The sequence below is a fragment of the Sceloporus occidentalis genome, unplaced genomic scaffold (genome assembly GCF_023333645.1).
Source record: "Sceloporus occidentalis isolate IW3139 unplaced genomic scaffold, rSceOcc1.0.p SCAF_131, whole genome shotgun sequence".
NCBI classification, from domain to species: domain Eukaryota; kingdom Metazoa; phylum Chordata; class Lepidosauria; order Squamata; family Phrynosomatidae; genus Sceloporus; species Sceloporus occidentalis.
In genome coordinates, this window is record NW_028317111.1 from 661,187 (window position 1) to 678,688 (window position 17,502).

Genomic DNA, 17,502 nt, shown 5'->3' on the forward strand with positions numbered 1-17,502 from the left:
AGTCTAATCTGATACAGCACGCTTCTTTATCCCACCCCGCTACAGTCAATTTAATGGATGCCATGGAACCTGCTGCATTAACCCCTCGATGACAATTGCCGGTCCGGGCACGTCACAGAAATTCATGTCGATAACGACAAATGACGTGCCAGGACCGGCACGTCATTAAACGGGTGCAGAAAGCGATCTATTTTCGCTTTCTGCACCGAAACGGCGTTGCTGTAATGCCTCGACCTCGAGGCATTCAGCAACGCCATTATCGGCACAAAGGGGCCATCTCTGGCCCCTCCCCGGGGCGTCAACATCCGCCATACTTTGTATGGCGGCGGACGCCCGTTTTAAAAGCGTTTAGGAGGCGATCAACGATCGCCTCCTAAACTTAAATGGTGTCGCTGGAATGCCTCGATCAGGAGGCATCCAGCGACACCAAACACTTACCTTTGGATGGGCTGTGACCGCTCCGGAGAGCGGTCACAGCCGCAGCTGCCGGTGATCTTCGCCATCTGCAAGATGGCGGCGGTCCGGGAAAATTCAATAAAGAAACAATAAAGTCTAAAAAGTTCGCTAGACGGTCTCCAGACCCTCTAGAGAACTCTGGCTCCACTTGCAGGTTGAATATAGGTACTGCATTCAACCATGCAAGTCAATGGAGCTCAGTTTTCTAATCACAGTGTGATTAGAAAAAAGAAATTAAAAATAAAATAAAATTAATAATAATTAGAAAAAAAATTGTAAAAAAACAGTAAAATGTAAAAATAATTTCCCACTGATGTCACTATCAGGGGAACCTTCAAGTTGAAAAAAAATGTTAAAAAAATAAAAAAAAAAGGCAAAAAAAAAAATATATATATAAAAAATATATTTTTGTGAGCAAGTCCTAAAATTAGCATATTAGCTTAAAACAATTCTCGCATGGAAAGAGTTAAAATACTGGCATATTAAATGCCCATGGGGTGTCTACTTTTAAAAAATGTATGATTTGATGGGGTAAATTGAATTGGCCGGGTTCAACAAGGTCCCAAATAACACGGGGGGAAGGATGGCCACACATCTAATTTCCAATTAGAAAAATGCACACGTACCAAATGTGGCCTTTTAGTTCCCCCCAAAAATGACAAACCCATGCATGTGGGGTATCACTGTACTCAGGAGATGTTGCTGAACACATATTGGGGTGTCGTGTGACAGCGGCATATACCAGGAGCTGTAAATTCATACATAAAGTAGGTGTGTGTGGGAAAAATACACACACAAAAATACTACTGCAAACTTTAAAAAAAATGCTGGTGGTAAAATGTGTGCATGCAAAGAGTTAAAATACCAGCATTTAAAATACCCTGGGGTGTCTAGTTTTCAAAAATATATGGTTTTGTTGGGCATACTGAAATGGCCCGGCTCAAAGATGTACCAAATAGGGCACGGGCAGTGGATCCCCAAATGCCAAAGTTCAACATTGAAAAATGTGCATGCCCCAAATGTGGCTCTTTTGCCCCCGAACAGCCAGGCAAAATCATTCATGTGGGGTATCACTGCGCTCAGGAGATGTTGCTGAACACATATTGGGGTGTTTTGTGATAGTGACATATACGAGAACTTTTTAATTCATACCTGAAGTAAAATGTGTGTGACAAAACAAATGGAAAAAAATGACTATCACAAAGTTTGACAAAGGCTGATGGTAGAATAAGTGCTTGGAAAGAGTTAAAATACTAGCATTTGAAATACCCTGGGGTGTCTAGTTTTCAAAAATATATGGCTTTATTGGGCACACTGAAATGGCCCGGCTCAAAGATGTACCAAATAGGGCATGGGCAGTGGATCCCCAAATGCCAAAGTGCAACATTGAAAAATGTGCATGCCCCAAATGTGGCCCTTTTGCCCCCAAACAGCCAGGCAAAATCATTCATGTGAGGTATCGCTGCGCTCAGGAGATGTTGCTAAACACATATTGGGGTGTTTTGTGATAGTGATATATACCAGAACCTGTTTATTTATACCTAAAGTAAAATGTGTGTGAAAAAACAAATGCAAAAAAATTACTACCATAAAGTTTGACAAAGGCTGATGGTAGAATAAGTGCTTGGAAAGAGTTAAAATACCAGCATTTGGAATACCCTGGGCTGTCTAGTTTTCAAAAATATATGACTTGATGGGGTAAATTGCATTGGCCGGCTTCAAAGATACCCGAAATGGCACATGGGGGGAAGAATTACCAGATTTGGAAAAAATGGCTTTGAAATAGCAAAACGCTACCTGTACTTATTGCTCCATAACGTGCAGAAAAAAGCAAAAAAACATAAAAACATTGGGTATTTCTAAACTCAGGACAAATAGTAGAATCTATTTAGCAGGTTTTTTTATTACCTTTTATAGATGAGTAAAAGATTTTTCAACTAAAAGTTAGAAACAGTCATTTTTTTCTAAATTTTTCACCATATTTTATACTTTTTTTAATAGTAAATAATATGATACAATCAAAACAATGTCATCTAAAGAAAGCCCTTCTTGTCCTGAAAAAAACAATATCTAATGTGTGTGGGTTCAGTAATTGGGAAAGAAGAAAATTACAGCTAAACACGAGCAGCGCAGAAATGTTAAAACGGCCATTGTCACGAAGGGTACAAAAAGTAAAATCAGCCTTTGTCACGAAGGGGTTAAAATATAAGGCATGGAATATGTTGCTCCGATAAATATTGTGATGCATTAGAAGTGATCTCCTGAAAACACCTTAAAACTAAAAAGCAGCACATTTGTCCTTGGGGCATGTAGCCTGCAGCTGCGTCATGTGAGCATTCATAAGTATTTTATACCCACTGTACTTCTCAGTGCCTTTTATTTAGTTCCCTAAAGATAATAAATGTGCTTACTTGCAGACGCAGCAGTTTGTGCTGAGAGTCCTGCGCCAGTCAGTACCACTAATGCTGTTTACATGAGTGATGTATGCGAGCCCGAGGCTGCGGTTCTAGAAAGAGAGGATAACCAAGGTGAGTCCCGAGAGGGACGACAGAAAGTGAATTGATTACTTTGACCTACTCTGCGATCGGTGAGTCCCCCATCAGGGGTAAAAATTGCTGAATTCTCCAACAATTGTGTTTTCTTCCAGAATTATCGTACATAGAGACCCCGGCAGCAGTTCATTGCACTGACAGGGCGACTACAAGTCCTATCTGTGATCCGGAAAGAGGTGATGATCAAGGTGGGGTTGAGGCAGGTTTGCCCGGGGCACATTTTTTCACAAGCTATCCATAAAAATATCAGGCTACACAGCTACGTCCGGCTTTACCTTAATTTACTGGCTCTGTGCACTCCTTTCATTACCCTCCGTATAACACCCTTTACGTCTTATTAAAAGTAAAAAGTTAAATTAGTCCGCTAATATACAGCACCGTAATGTAACGTAGGTCGGCATCAACAAAAAAGGGTTTTCTCTCCTTTTGCTCCAATAAACTTCATTTCTCTGCAAAGTTGGAGGCCGCCATTGTTGGTCGTGTGATATTTGGGATGACTCCCCGTACAAACACCTCACTGAGCTGATTCTTTATGGCAATGTTAATTAAATCCGTTCATAGATTAATAGTCAGAGTATTCAGCATGGTTATTGAGGCTGAGCCATTCTATTATTCCCCACAGGCAGTATGATAAGGAGTCAAGATGTTGGTCTTGTAGATTGGGCTCATGCAACGGCCAGAATACATACAAACAGCTTAAATGCATCTGCCTGGAAGCGTGATAGTATGGAAAACCTAAAACTTCTGGGGCCGTCCCCATCCTTTGGATTACCCTATTCCAGTTTATCTGACTTTCCTCTTGTCGCCTCATACGATGTATAAATAATAATCACTAGCGCTTCACAGCGTTCATTTGCTGCGGCGTTCGGGAATATCGGCCAGCTAAAAGAAACATTGAATATAATCGTTTTCTGGGTCTCTTTACATCCGTTTCGCGGAGCTTTCGTGTCATTATTATACTTGTTTGGGATTTCCTTTCAGACGCAGCACTTTACGCAGAGGCTCCGGCATCGGCCGGTATAATGTGCGTGGAAGATGTCGGTGAGCCGGGCGCCGAGACTCAACAAGAAGGAGATGATCGGGGTGAGTTTCGTGCCGTAGCTTTCCCAATTCTCCGAGCAGCACGGGCCTTAAAACGTCGACAGTAACCGAAAGCGGACGTTTAAAGGTTCTGTTCCACCTGTTCTGCGAAGTATAGAGAGGCAGTTTAGTAAAACGCACATGTATGTTATTGGGCAAAATGTAAAAATAGTATGAAATCGGTGCTCACATGATAGAAAAACGCGCTGGATCCCGAGCTTTGTATGGGAATGCCGCTGTGTTTCTGACATGCTTCTTGTGTCGTCACACTTGGTTCTAGGCTCTGCTGGAAGGAAAGTAACCGATCTGCCCCGATTTATTTGCGCAGCGTATTAGAGCCGGCATTTTATGACGGATCAGCAACTTTTAAAGCAAAGCATGTAACTTGGGAACCGCTCGCATTACGTACAGCGTGAATTTAATAAATAAATGGCGTCTCTGGAGCTTTTAACAATAGCTCTGCATGCGCCGCTCATTCCCCCTATGTTCTGCCATTTTGGTCTGTATACATCTCTCAAATTCTGAATTACACTGAATTCTCCAGAAAAGGTAGATATCCGCAGGCCCGGGGTGCACATTTTATTCCCGCCGAAACCTTTTTCCGCGAGAGGCAGCTGAATTCCACGGACCGCAGGCCACGTCTCACTCCATATGACGTAATCCTGCCCTGAGAACCGGGATCTCATCATGTGTTTCATTCCTACCAGATTGTGCCGGGTTTAAGGAGGACTCGCATCCGGGCGACGGCGCCAGCCAGCTGCACGAGGGAGACGCGGAGGAGACGGAAGACGGCGAATTGCAAAGTTTCGATAATTTTGGTGGGTTTTTCCCTCCATCCTGCTCTTACGAGCCGATGCGTTTTACTCTTCAGTACAGGCGATGGCACGATGTCATGGCACTTGCAGGTTCAAATAAGAAATGTTCATGTATTTAACCCCTTATGTGCACACCGTGGCTGTGTTTTCAGCCGTCTGTGATACGCAGATACCCTTTAACCTCCCGCTCCGTGTTAATGGCTTTTGTACACAGACGGCGATTAGCTCGGAGCCCGGTGCCAAAGACGGCATCCTGCGGTTACACGCGTCGCGCACGGATCGCGTTGTGTAGTGAATGCTGGTGGTGCACGGGATTCATGGCTGACTCGTTACCGGCTGGCATTCTCTGTTACCATCTCCTCTCTCTTTAGGTCTCTCTCCGAGTTGTGACCCGTCATCTCTTGCATAGACGGCCGGGCCGGTTTCCGGGTAAGATCCGTCTGTATACGGTTGTTTATCAGTCAGTTACTATAATATATCCGTTGTCTATGCGTAGGTATGGATTTTTTCCCGCTCCCTTGCAGGCTGCTGCCGAGATGCTCTTGGTCAGCGGACGGAACGCGGATGCCGTTTATTTCGTATCGTTGTGGATTCGCACGGGCAGCGGATCGGAAAAGAAAATGCAATTTGACATGTTGGCGACGTCTGCCTTTTTCATGTTTTTTTTGTTTTTTTTTTCTTGCAATTTTGTGATATCTAATGCCTTGTTTTTCAGAGATCATCGGTAATAATACCTGTTAAACGCTTAATTTCTGCATCGTTTATATAATAGCACTTACGTTTTGTTTTATATTGTGTAATTATGAATAAATGTGTGAGTTTTTGTGGCAAACCTGCATCAGCCGTGATTACTGTCTGTATGAGTATTCCCCGACAGAGCTTTATCCTAAAGGTCAGCAATTCTTTAGGGACTTGGAAATCCATTATCAACATATGTATTACACGTGTGCGTGTCCTAAATATGTGAAAAAAATACACGGTGTAAAGAACCGCATTTACTTTAATAATAATAACTGGAGAAAAGTGACTTATCATCCCTTGGTCTTGTATCAGATTCAGAAAAGCTTTATGCCCATCCCATGCATGTTTAAATTTCCTGGTCGTGCTGCCTCTACCATTTCTGCTGGGAGGATGTTTCATTTATCTACCACCCTCTCATTACATTCCATCTAAGCCTCCAACCCTCTCGTTTAAGACCATAACCTCTTGTTTTAACATTCCTCTTTTTAAATATAATCTTCTGTACTGTAAATCCCTTTAAGTATTTAAATGTTTCTATCACATCCCATCTCTGTTCTTTCCTCCAATCAGTCTTTTCTGATCGTTTTGATCCTGCAAACCATTCACCGGTTTAATTGCCCTCCTCTGAACTCTCTCCAGTATGTCAATTTTCTTTCTGGAGATGGGGGTCTCCAGAACTGTCCCCAACACTCTAGATCAGGTCTGACCAGAGATCTGTGAAGTGGGAGAACCACCTCTCTCATCATGCTATTAATGCCACCGGCCATACACCCCAGCACCCAGCGACGCTTTTTCAGAAACCTTTGTTAATTACTTCTAAATGCTTTATTCTGCGTTGGGATCAACATTAAACTGCAGCTGCCCCGCTCTCAACCGTTCTAATTGAGTTAAATCACATTCGCCATTTGGCTAATCTTCATCTCCAGATAACAGAAATACCCCATATAGGTGGGGGGTGACTGGCTGAGCTGGAATGTCTGATACCTGCATGACTTTTTTTGTGCCCGCTTAAAAAACTGTGATCAGCAGCACTCGCTACACATGAACGGAGCTTCGCGTTCATTGAGAACGTGGTGCTTCACTCATAATGAAAGTGTTGTGCAATTGCGGCGCACGGAGGGTTAAGGGGGTTCCGAGGGCTGCCTTGGGGTACTAGGCAGGATCCTGCACCAGGATTTGTGCAGCGCCATTCAAACGCTGTAAGAATATTGGCACTCGCAGGGATCCACCGAATCTGCTGCCACACAGCCGGCGATGCTGCCAAGGAGGAGTCCCAGCTGTCGGCAGGCAGACTGATCTCCTGTATCTTGGAAGGGGGATCTTCCCAGTGGTCGTTATTTGGGATGTAACAGAACATGCTATTAAATACATCTGATGTCTGGGCTCTCGTGGTGAAAGGGTTAATGTATGATGCACGTTCTGGACGTATCTAAGTTGTCATTACTTTATTCTATATATTCCGATATACGCTTTTGTAGAATTCTGTTTGATATGTTGACACTTTTTCGGTTAACAAAAATGATTGTAACATAAACGAGTAGAAAATCCTTTATTAGCACCCAGGATAAAATTATAAACCATCCGCCCACGCCCATCAGGTATGATGTCATAGTTAAGTAATACATGTTTTGTACACCTATTGTGTGCTGTGCTGCAGATCATGATGGCACCAAATTAAGTAAAAAGTCGCATTTCAGATAAAAGTAATTCTCACAGCATGTTTATCATATTTACCATTCACTGAAATAATATTTTTCTGTTGTGCTGTATAAAGGGGCTGCCGTCTTTACCGGTGTATCAGGTTTTTAATGGCTGCCGTTTTAAATTAGTCCTGCCCGGTTGCGGATGCTCATGTGCAGTCTGCTAGAACATTGGGGGCATTTGCATAAAATGCCCTGGCTGTGTCTTCTGTTAAATTATTTAAATCGGTATTTTCCATCCAATCATTAAATAACGACAAATAATTGATGTGTTTCGCTGATCTAAGGAAATCTTTAAGAACGAATGAGGTGTATATTCCCCGCCGGCTTCCTGACATTGTAGCGGGAATTGAGGCAAGAATGAAGTCAGTACTGGGGAGATGGGGAAGATTTTCTGTGGGGGAGGGGCTGGTCTTACATTATTCTGCTCATTTTATTTTTTTTTTCTTAGTTTTCTGTGTCCTGTTCACACGAAACACTTCAGATTAGCAGCACCTTTTTGGAGAGCGCTCTGACTATTCTCCCCTAGCTCTGTATACAGTAATAACCCCCCAGTGCTGTATACAGTAATGTCGGTCGATATTGACAAAAACCTCTATCTCATTTTGTCTCAATAAGTTCACTTTATCTGCAGACCCGGAGGCCGCCATTGCCAGTCGTGTTATATTTTTAGGGACTTCCCTTGTTCAAACACCACACTGGGCTGATGCTTTATGGCAATGCTAATGAAGTCTGTTCCTCCATAGACTATCATTAGTCAAAGTGTCTGGCTTGGTATTGAGACTGAGGCGTTCTATTGTTCCCCACAGACAGTATGATAAGGAGTCCTGGTGTTGGTCCAGAGGTGTTACTGTGTGACTTGCGGTAGGAGCAGGCGAGCATCCGCAGGAAACACGGAAATCAATGAGAAAGTTACTATTTACAAGATTTTTGCGAGCGTCTCATGAATATATATAGTCTCACTTTTGTGTGAGCGAGGCAGCATACAAATGATACAAATGTGATGTAATAAAAAAGCACCCGCAGTAAAAGAGTGAAAAGTCATGGATTCTGGCTTAAAAATATCCCTGAGGAAGGAAGAGTTTAATACTAATGATGAGGTCCGTTCGCTGCCCGGGATCCCAGAGCTCTCCGCGCGGATAATAATAATAGTTTGTGGCACGTCAGAGGTATTGATTCTCCCGCGATGGTGGCCGTCCAGGGCCCGGCTGTGTTCTGGTAGCGTGTCACGGGGCAGCATGTGCCTGCGCGGTCGGAGGTAGATCTAGGTTTGTTCCAGGAATCACGTGTTCCCCGTCTCCTTCTATAAGAGAGTCCCACTGATTGAAATCTTTCTGAAGACCTGGATGATAGGATTCATAGTGAATGCACGTTACGAGGACAGCAAGAAATAACATTATTAACAAACAGACATAGCGAGCGTCCCGACGACCTTGCAGGCTCAGTATCTACATAAAGTACAGCAGCAGCCCAGGGGTTAAGCAGATAAATGCGTTGGACACGTTGCACATCATCCAGTTTGGGCCCACAGTGCTCTTATTTAATATTTTTTGTCTTGGACCCTTTAACGTCATTATTATTTTATATAGCGACATCATATAGGCAATAGGATGTAATAAGTAGTATATAACATAACAATTACACTTACAGAAACAACAGGTAAGGAGCGCCCTGATCAGAGGAGCTTACAATCTAAAGGGTCTTGTTCACTTTAATTCATGTGATAGTTGAATGAACGCAGTAAATGCACGGATTCCACCTAAATCAATACTTCTGTTCAGGGGTTACAGAGGGGGGTGGCTGGGGGGTGACCCCCACATGGCTCAAATCCACGGGACCCGACGCCGTTCGCCCAAAGTTACTCACCCAGATGTCTCTGGAGGAAGGCCAGGGTCACGTTAATAATGATGTCCATGCAGACGTACGGATCGATTTCGCCTTTCAGCTTAAATATTTTCCCCACCAGGTAGCCGGTCAAGAAAGTGAAGTCTGGAAAACTCTGGTGTACGGAGCCCCTGCGGGGAGGAAAAAAATAACCCCTCATTTTACAAAATAACTTCACGATAAACTCGTTATTCGGCTCCTAAATATTAAACTAGTGTGCTGGTGATGCGGAGGGTGGATGCTAATAAATAAAGGGACCCTGTAAACGTGGAGCTTGTTTCTCCTGCTGTAAAGACTCTTAATCAGTCGTTGGTCCGGTCTTAGATTCAGGAGCCATAAGCCGATCCCATGCATGTTTAAATGCCCTCACTGTATTACCCTCTACCACTTCTGCTGGGAGACAGTTCTGCTTATCTACCACCCTTTGAGTAAAGTAAAGCTTCCTTATATCTAAACCTCTGACCCTCTAGTTTTAGATGATGGTCTCTTCTCCAAGCATTTCTCCTCCTTTGAAATAGTTTTCCCCTCCTGTACTATTTGAGGTTCCTTCCTGCTCTAGAACTATTGTAACTGTATATGAGATCTGCATTCTGGGTCCATCGTCCTCTTTTTCTTCTCTCTATCATCTCCATAAAAGGGCCACTTTTGACTTAACATTACGTCCTCTCTTGGACCGAGGTCTGGTGTTTAATTATCGCTTTAGTCTTATAATATAGTATAATATAAGAAAAGGGGGGTAAACTCACACTTAATTATTACATGCTATGCTATAATTGGGCAGATGACCGAATGGGCTGCACACTTACCAGTACACACCAGTACTGCTGCTCCAACACACGGCACTTGGCTGCATGTAGCCAGACGGCCGATCGGTCACCCCCCCCAGTCTGCATGTAATAACTGGGATTACAGACAGCAATAATATCCCGGATCACTCACTTAATAGTGATCATCTTTCTCTCCGCACTCGATGAGTCCATCTTCTTCATGATTAATATGTTCTCCACCCACTGGAACTTCTCTGAGTTCACAAATAACACCGGCTGCTGGATGGCGGAGAAAACCTCATTCTTTAGGGAAAACATCCAGGCGTCCAGCGCAATCCCGCACCTAGAAACCAACGAGAGCGTCACGGAGTGTGGGGGTCCGGTGATTCTGCCGCATTCCTGTGTGCGGGGACTTATACAGTAATATAACCCCCCCCAGTGCTGTATACAGTAATATACCCCCCAGCACTGTATACAGTAATATAACCTCCCAGCACTGTATACAGTAATATAACCCCCCAGAGCTGTATACAGTAATATAACCCCCAGCGCTGTATACAGTAATATAACCCCCAGCGCTGTATACAGTAATATAATCCCCAGCGCTGTATACAGTAATAACCCCCAGCACTCTATACAGTAATATAACCCCCCAGAGCTGTATACAATAATAATCCCCCCAGCGCTTTATACAGTAATATAACCCCCAGCACTGTATACAGTAATAACCCCCAGGACTCTATACAGTAATAACCCCCCAGCACTGTATACAGTAATATAACCCCCAGCACTGTATACAGTAATAACCCCCAGGACTCTATACAGTAATAACCCCCCAGCGCTGTATACAGTAATATAACCCCCCAGCGCTGTATACAGTAATATAACTCCCCAGCGCTGTATACAGTAATATAACCCCCCAGCGCTGTATACAGTAATATAACTCCCCAGCGCTGTATACAGTAATATAATCCCCCAGCGCTGTATACAGTAATATAACCCCCAGCGCTGTATACAGTAATATAACCCCAACACTGTGTACAGTAATGTAGGTCGGCATTGACAAAAAACAGTTTTTTTCTCATTCTGTTCCGATAAACTACGCCATGCAGCTAATCTCGCTGAGGACATTTATTACACAGTGAACTACATTTACATTCAGTTTGTATAATATCTGGGCCTTTTTCCCGGTGAAGTCTGGGGTTTGCAGACAGATACTAACCATATTATCAACCTTAATAAATAGTTTATTTTTTGCATTAAAAGAACAAGAAGTCTGACACGATTTCTTTGGCAATGATGCCGTCTGGATTCTTACCTGAATCGGGCGTCTCTGCCCAGAGCTTTGATTGCTGTAGCCGCCCCAAACGAGTGTCCGGCTACAGAGATCCTTCCGACATCAAGCGAGTCCTTGGGAAGAACACGTGAGGCCGTTTTGTATTAATATCAGAACACAAAACACTTGAAAATATTACTCAGAGGTGTATGAAGGTTATAATAATAATAATAATAATAATAATAATAATAATAATTCCCTGATACTCCAGGAAGGAATAGAATGGACGTGACCGTCCGTCGGTGGAGCTCCGTGTCTCTTTACGTACCTTTAATAAACGCCAGTCAAACGGTGACGGTAATGAGTTGGTAACACTTTTTCCAGCATTGATGTCAAGCAAGAGATCTAAGGCCCTTATACACTCGTCTGCTCTCTTCTGCACCTGAAAGATACATTCACTGGTGTCAGTGATCAGGACTGAATACAAAAAAAAATTATGAAAAGATTTTATGGTATTTCAGTTCGCCATTAATCATCATACGGACCCAGACACAGACCGTGGTACAGAATAACTCCTATTACTATTATATAGTGATTCCTGACACTGGAGGTGGCACGGGATAATTCCTATCATTATATAGTGATCCAGACACAGATATGGTACAGCATGACTCTTATCATTATATAGCAAGCCAGACACAGGGTGTGGTACGCGATAACTCCCATCACTATATACTGAGTCAGACATTGATGGTGATACAGCATAACTCCCATTACTATATTCTTCACACATCACAGCTCACTCCCTCAAACCAACTAAACTTCGCTTAGACCACACCTCACATCAATCATACCTCACTGACATCACACACCATTCCTATGAAACCCAGACATCGCAAATTATTATTATTTATTGTTTTATATAGCGCCATCTAATTCCGTAGTGCTGTACAATGGATAGACAGGACATAACAAGTAGTATGTAACAAATTGACTTACAGAGACAAGAGGTGAGGAGGGCCCTGCCCAAACGAGCTTACAGTCTAGAGGGAGTTGGGTTGTATTACACAAAAGGTAAAAGTTAAAAGTGCCACTGTTGGAGATAGACCAGCCACGCTAATAAAAGTAAAAGTATTGCAGGGGAGGGAGTAGGAAGGGTAAGCTAAAGGAATATGGGAGGAAAGGGGTTAATGTGCTATGTTGTAAGCATCCTTAAAGAAGTGGGTCTTGAGGGATTTTTTGAAGGAATAAAGGCCGGGGGAGAGACGGAGTGGCCGGGGGAGAGCGTTCCAGAGGATAGGGGCAGCCCTTGAGAAATCTTGTAAGGGGGCATGAGAGCTAGAAATCAGAGGAGAGGACAGAAGGAGATCGTTGGATGAGTGGAGAGACCGGTTAGGATAACACCCATTACACCTAGCCATCACACCTCACACCCATCATAACCAGCTATCACACATTACAACTCGCCCCCATCAAATTCACCCATTACACACTCGCTAGGATCTCCAGAGCGACTTGAGGGAGCGGCTGGGAGAATGAGAGAGGTGGTAGATAGCTAGTGCCTCACCTGTGTCTCTATTGGCGCTGGCAGATAAAGAGGGAGCGTCGCCATTTTGAAAAGGCAAGTTCTCCCCCCATTGGTTTTCATTGTCAGCATTTGCTTCAAAAGGCTGATTACTGGCTATGAGGTGAAGATACTGGCCAGGTGGCAACCCTAACCCTGACACATCTCAGCACTAACTGATTTATTTTGCTGTTTGATTTGATGATGAGCATCAATTTTGATGGATCGCAGGTCACAGTGCAACGAACATACACAACGAAGAGGCAATAAATAAATGATTAACACTAAAAGGGGGGCGTATCAGGCTTTGTATCTCCTTTAGCTGCCACTAGGTGTCGATCTACCAATAGCTAAACCGGCAATTACCCACAATCCTTAGTGGCTATATTTGTAGGCAAGCACATGCAGACAAGGAACCCCGTGTTCCAGCCGTTCGGGAATCAAAGCGTGACAGTCACATACCGCGTGTCCCTAGTTACATGTTTCTGCTCGGATTCCCTACAGCTGTTTGGAAACGTTGTACTTTTTTTAATTTTGAGCAGGATGTTTACACATAAAAATATTGACGCGACAGACAGCTGAACAAATTTGGGTTAAGTGGAAAATTAGCGTTTATTAACACTTCTTCCTCATGGACATTTCAGGAAACCAGATAGAATGCCTTCAGATTTCCATCTCAAGAAGAGACCTCTGAGGTTCCAAAAAACGTTACATATTTTTCTACCATCTCTTATAATACTAAGACTGTGGAGATCAGACATTTCTCTACAGTGTTTTACCAATTTATTTATTATTCAGCTACATACTGCCCACCCTTATGATCCCCCATTTCCAGCTCTAGGTATAGTATTTCTGTGCTGGGGGTATAAATCGTTATTTCGTTTTAGTCTCACAGAACGCTAATCCCGACACCCTATCGGAGGACAAGAAAACAATATTATTATTATTATTATACCCAATCAAAGAAGGTTATTTCTAGTGTTTGCTGATCTCTGGGTTCATTGATGGCTACCTGTTCAAATCGGAGGGGGAATTCATCGGAACCTGCTTTGGGTGTCTTATTGTACAGCCAGACCTCCTCCAGACCCCCGCAGTCCCCGTCGCACGGGCCGTCAGCGGACTTCTCTCGGAAATAAAATGTCGCGGAGGCGGATTCATCTCTGAAAGAAAGAGTGAGGACTTATCTGTGGGGAACGGAGATCTAAAGCATCAAACAGTGTTACTGGGTTCACGTTACCGGTATGGTAACTACACTACAACGAAAAGGTCCTTGATGAAAAAGCTACGTTTGATACAATGAATGACTGCCGTTTAGGTAATGATTATAACACGGGCCTAAATTACTGATTTTGCTGCTGCTGTGAAGCTAACCGTCCTCAGTAACTAATCACGGCTATGGAAGCTCCATGGATGTCTGGGATAGGCAGATATGTAGTTGGAAAAAAAACAACTCTCTTTCTCTGCGAATCGGTCTCCAATATTCTGGCTTCTTGGAGTACTTCTGCAAATGGACGGAGCCACAGCTCGCACCTCGGGGGCGGGCCTCTCTTCTGTTCCTCCAATCAGGGGAGAGTGTGTGTGCGGAGGCCCCGCTTTTTGCAGAAGTACCTAGATATGGAAAAAAAAAGACAGAATGAAGAAAGCTGTGGAAAAGGAGACACTGAAGCGGTCGGTGGAGAAGGTAGGGAGACATTGAGAGAAGCGTGAATGACAGTGTGAGAGAGAGAGATTGCGCAAGAGTGTGAGAGCAACTAAATACAAACATTAAAATTGGTATGAATCCGAATGCACAGGTCTAGTAATTACTGTTGGCGGATGATCAGGGACATCACAGGCCCAAGATCCTAGGTAGCAGGACAAAGGGAGCAAAAAAAGGATATAGCTGCTAGACTATCACAAAAGGCGCCCACTGGTAAAATAAGATGGACATTTCATTGAGAAGGAAAGAGACCATTTAGTAAATTAGAATAACTTGCGCTTACCATCATGAAGATGCGGTGTCACCTACCTGTGCTCAACAGCAGCCACTACAAATCCCTGAGAAGCCAGCCCAATGCAGACAGCAGAATACAGGGTCCTGCAGAGGAGCACATTCTGTGTTAGATAAATGGAGACACGTGTGCTACTAATAAAGTGGCTGCTCCCCATGAGTCTGATTTCTGCAAATAAAGTATATAAACAATTCAGTCCGCCCCAAAAGGCCACGTATCCCTGCCTAAAGCTCATCAGCTCCTTTCCGTGTCACCCCTTGGTCAGATGGGTGGTCCACGTAGCCCCTATGATGTTATCCCACTCTTGCTGCAGACATCTGTATGGCATCTGCCACTTCTATCTGTATCCTTAGGCAGCAGCCCTGTGCCCCTCACTCTACAGCAAAGGTTCCTAACCTTACACTATGAACGTTAGACCACAAACTTCTCTGGACCTTCCCTGTTGCCGATATAATAATATCCCTATTTTTGCGTTTAATACCTGAAAGCTCCGAGTCCGTGTGAGAAGATAACCAGCGGATATTTCTCCCCGGGTTTGAAAGGTGCGTTCCACTTAGCCGGACACGTCACGGAACCTAAAGGTGGGACAGGTTCTCAGTACGGGGATTCTGGGCAGTGGTATGTTCTGTATGTGTCCTATGGGGGGGCTTTTTTTTTTTTTTACATGTATGGGCACATCACACATTTTAGAGGACAGAGCTCCTTAAAAAAAAACACTCATCAAAATATATTTATATTAATATAATGATTATAATAATATTTTATTTTATTTAATATTTATTTTATAATAATTATTATTAATAAGCAGACATGCAACATGTCACTTGATGGCTGCTAATGGATTCACTTTTTATTCTTATGATACTCTGTTGGTATATTTTACTGTATCCCCCCCGCTATTCCTGTACAGTTATTCATGGTTCTCTGAAATATAATAATAGAAATATAGATAGATAATATAAAAAAAACCTTGGTGCGAAGCAAATCCTTACTTTAGGAGCATCGACCAAATTTGGATAGCCAATGTTTGCAAACAACGTATAGATCAATGTATAGGTCGAGAGAATGTTTTTGTGCCTGAGCTTTAAAACCACCCGCTCTACTCGGACAGCTGTAATATTTGATGTGATTATGTTCTACCGAGCTTTAAATAAAACTCTGAAAGAGGAGCGATGGTGACACTTCGAATGCGTTCGGTATCTTACCGAAATAGTAGCTGAATATAACATCCATCACGGTGCGGTTTAGTTTGAGGGTGTCAGCCAGGCCAAGGTAATACTCCCTCTTGGGAATCCATACTGTGTTCTCATGTTGGCCGCTGTCGGAACACGGGTAGAAGAGGCGCAGGAAGCTCCCCTGTAAATAAGAATTATTCTTCGTTATGCCGGTGTATGAAGATCCGCCAGTCTGACCCGCAGGAGCTATAGCTTTATATCCCATCATGCTCTACAATGATATGATATAGGAGCGGAGGTCCGCGTTATTACCCCCCGGTTGTAGAGAGATCTCCAGGTAGTACAGATTGTGCACCTACACGTCTGTTCAAAAGTTTGGGGTCACTTAGAACTTTCCTTGTTTTTCAAAGAAAAGCACATTTTATCCATTGAAATAACATGAAATGGATCAGAAACCCAGCGCAGACGGGGTTAATGTTGTAAATGACTATTGTAGCTGGAAACGGCTGATTTTTAATGGAATCTCTTTGTAGGCGTACAGAGGCCCTTTATCACTCCCATCACTCCTTTATCACTCCCATCACTCCTTTATCTCTCCTGTGTTCCAATGGCATGTTGTGTTGGCTGATCCAAGTTTAAGTGTAAAAGAAAACCCTTTTGCAAATCTGTTACAGCCAGAAAGCTCCTTGTTTTCCATGAAAACAGCTGAGTGACCCTAAACTTTTGAATGGTAGTGTGCGTAGTCTGTATTACGTTAGGCTCTATATTGTTACACATTTCTATATTAGGTAATATTCACTACCTGTTACTGAAATAATTACATTAAGGGGCGTAGAAATGTCAAACTTTAAAGGGACAATTTACTGTCCCATGCCGGCTCCCCATCCCAGAATGCACGTCCCAGCACTTTAACATGCATACTCCACTAAGTAGAAGCTGCAGCTCCAGAGAAACGCGACAATATCGAAGCCGGCAGAACGTCAGAGCGATCCGGCTTTCTTAGTCGTCTCATCTCTAGATACCTGAGTTGTGTGATCGCTCATGAGGTCTGCGCAGCCGACGCTGTGGGGTCCTCTGCCTGCAGGGACGCCGCGGAACTGGACGCTGCTGTAACTGCCCATGCCTGCCGCTGCGTCCAAGCCCCCGGGGCAGAGAGTCTTCTTCTGGGTATAGAAAACACATCAGTTATTTGTGTCTTTGCACATAAACACTTCGCAGAAAGGACATCAAACTGCAGCCCTGCAGCTGTGTATCTACCCCGGGGCATACGCACTAAAGCGTGAGCTGAGTTGTGGTGCTGGCCCTGTATGATATATAGTTAAATCAGTCAGGAGATACCTCATGTGTTCCTCATGTGTACCCCTAAAACTATTTGTAACCTTTTCGCTCGGGGTGTTGAAAGGTATCGAGGTTCTAAGCAGGTGAAGCCGTGTGTTTAGTACAGGTGAGGGGTATCAGGATAGAGACAGAAACTTTCCTCACCCAATGCAGAAGGCGGCTA

The 17,502-nt window shown here is 43.5% G+C and overlaps 2 protein-coding genes across 2 annotated transcripts in view; one reads left to right on the forward strand and one right to left on the reverse strand.

Moving 5' to 3' along the window:
- The window catches only part of LOC149281478 (tudor domain-containing protein 6-like), a 34,191-nt gene extending 28,996 nt beyond the window's left edge, over positions 1-5,195 (forward strand). Inside the window, exons 22-25 of the mRNA XM_089499207.1 lie at positions 2,874-2,984; positions 3,990-4,091; positions 4,796-4,906; positions 5,056-5,195. Coding sequence (XP_089355333.1) covers positions 2,874-2,984; positions 3,990-4,091; positions 4,796-4,906; positions 5,056-5,195 — 464 coding nt within the window. The remainder of the gene's footprint in view (positions 1-2,873; positions 2,985-3,989; positions 4,092-4,795; positions 4,907-5,055) is intronic.
- Positions 5,196-8,570: 3,375 nt separating this feature from the next.
- LOC149281479 (platelet-activating factor acetylhydrolase-like) lies at positions 8,571-17,122 on the reverse strand. The gene is made up of 10 exons (XM_089499208.1): positions 17,024-17,122; positions 16,032-16,182; positions 15,308-15,401; positions 14,844-14,912; positions 13,848-13,995; positions 11,600-11,713; positions 11,314-11,405; positions 10,168-10,338; positions 9,211-9,359; positions 8,571-8,686 (listed from the first exon to the last, which is right to left on the reverse strand). Exons 1-10 carry the CDS (start codon positions 17,120-17,122, stop codon positions 8,571-8,573), a joined length of 1,203 nt encoding a protein of 400 aa, XP_089355334.1.
- Positions 17,123-17,502: the final 380 nt, after the last annotated feature.

Coding starts and splice junctions, on each gene's coding strand:
- LOC149281479 (XM_089499208.1), bottom strand. CDS start 17,122: ATGGGCAGTTACAGCAGCGTCCAGTTCCGCGGCGTCCCTGCAGGCAGA. Junction 10,339..11,313: donor GGCAGAGACGCCCGATTCAG/GTAAGAATCCAG, acceptor GTTGGTTTCTAG/GTGCGGGATTGCGCTGGACG. Junction 8,687..9,210: donor CTTCCTCCAGAGACATCTGG/GTGAGTAACTTT, acceptor CCTATCATCCAG/GTCTTCAGAAAGATTTCAAT.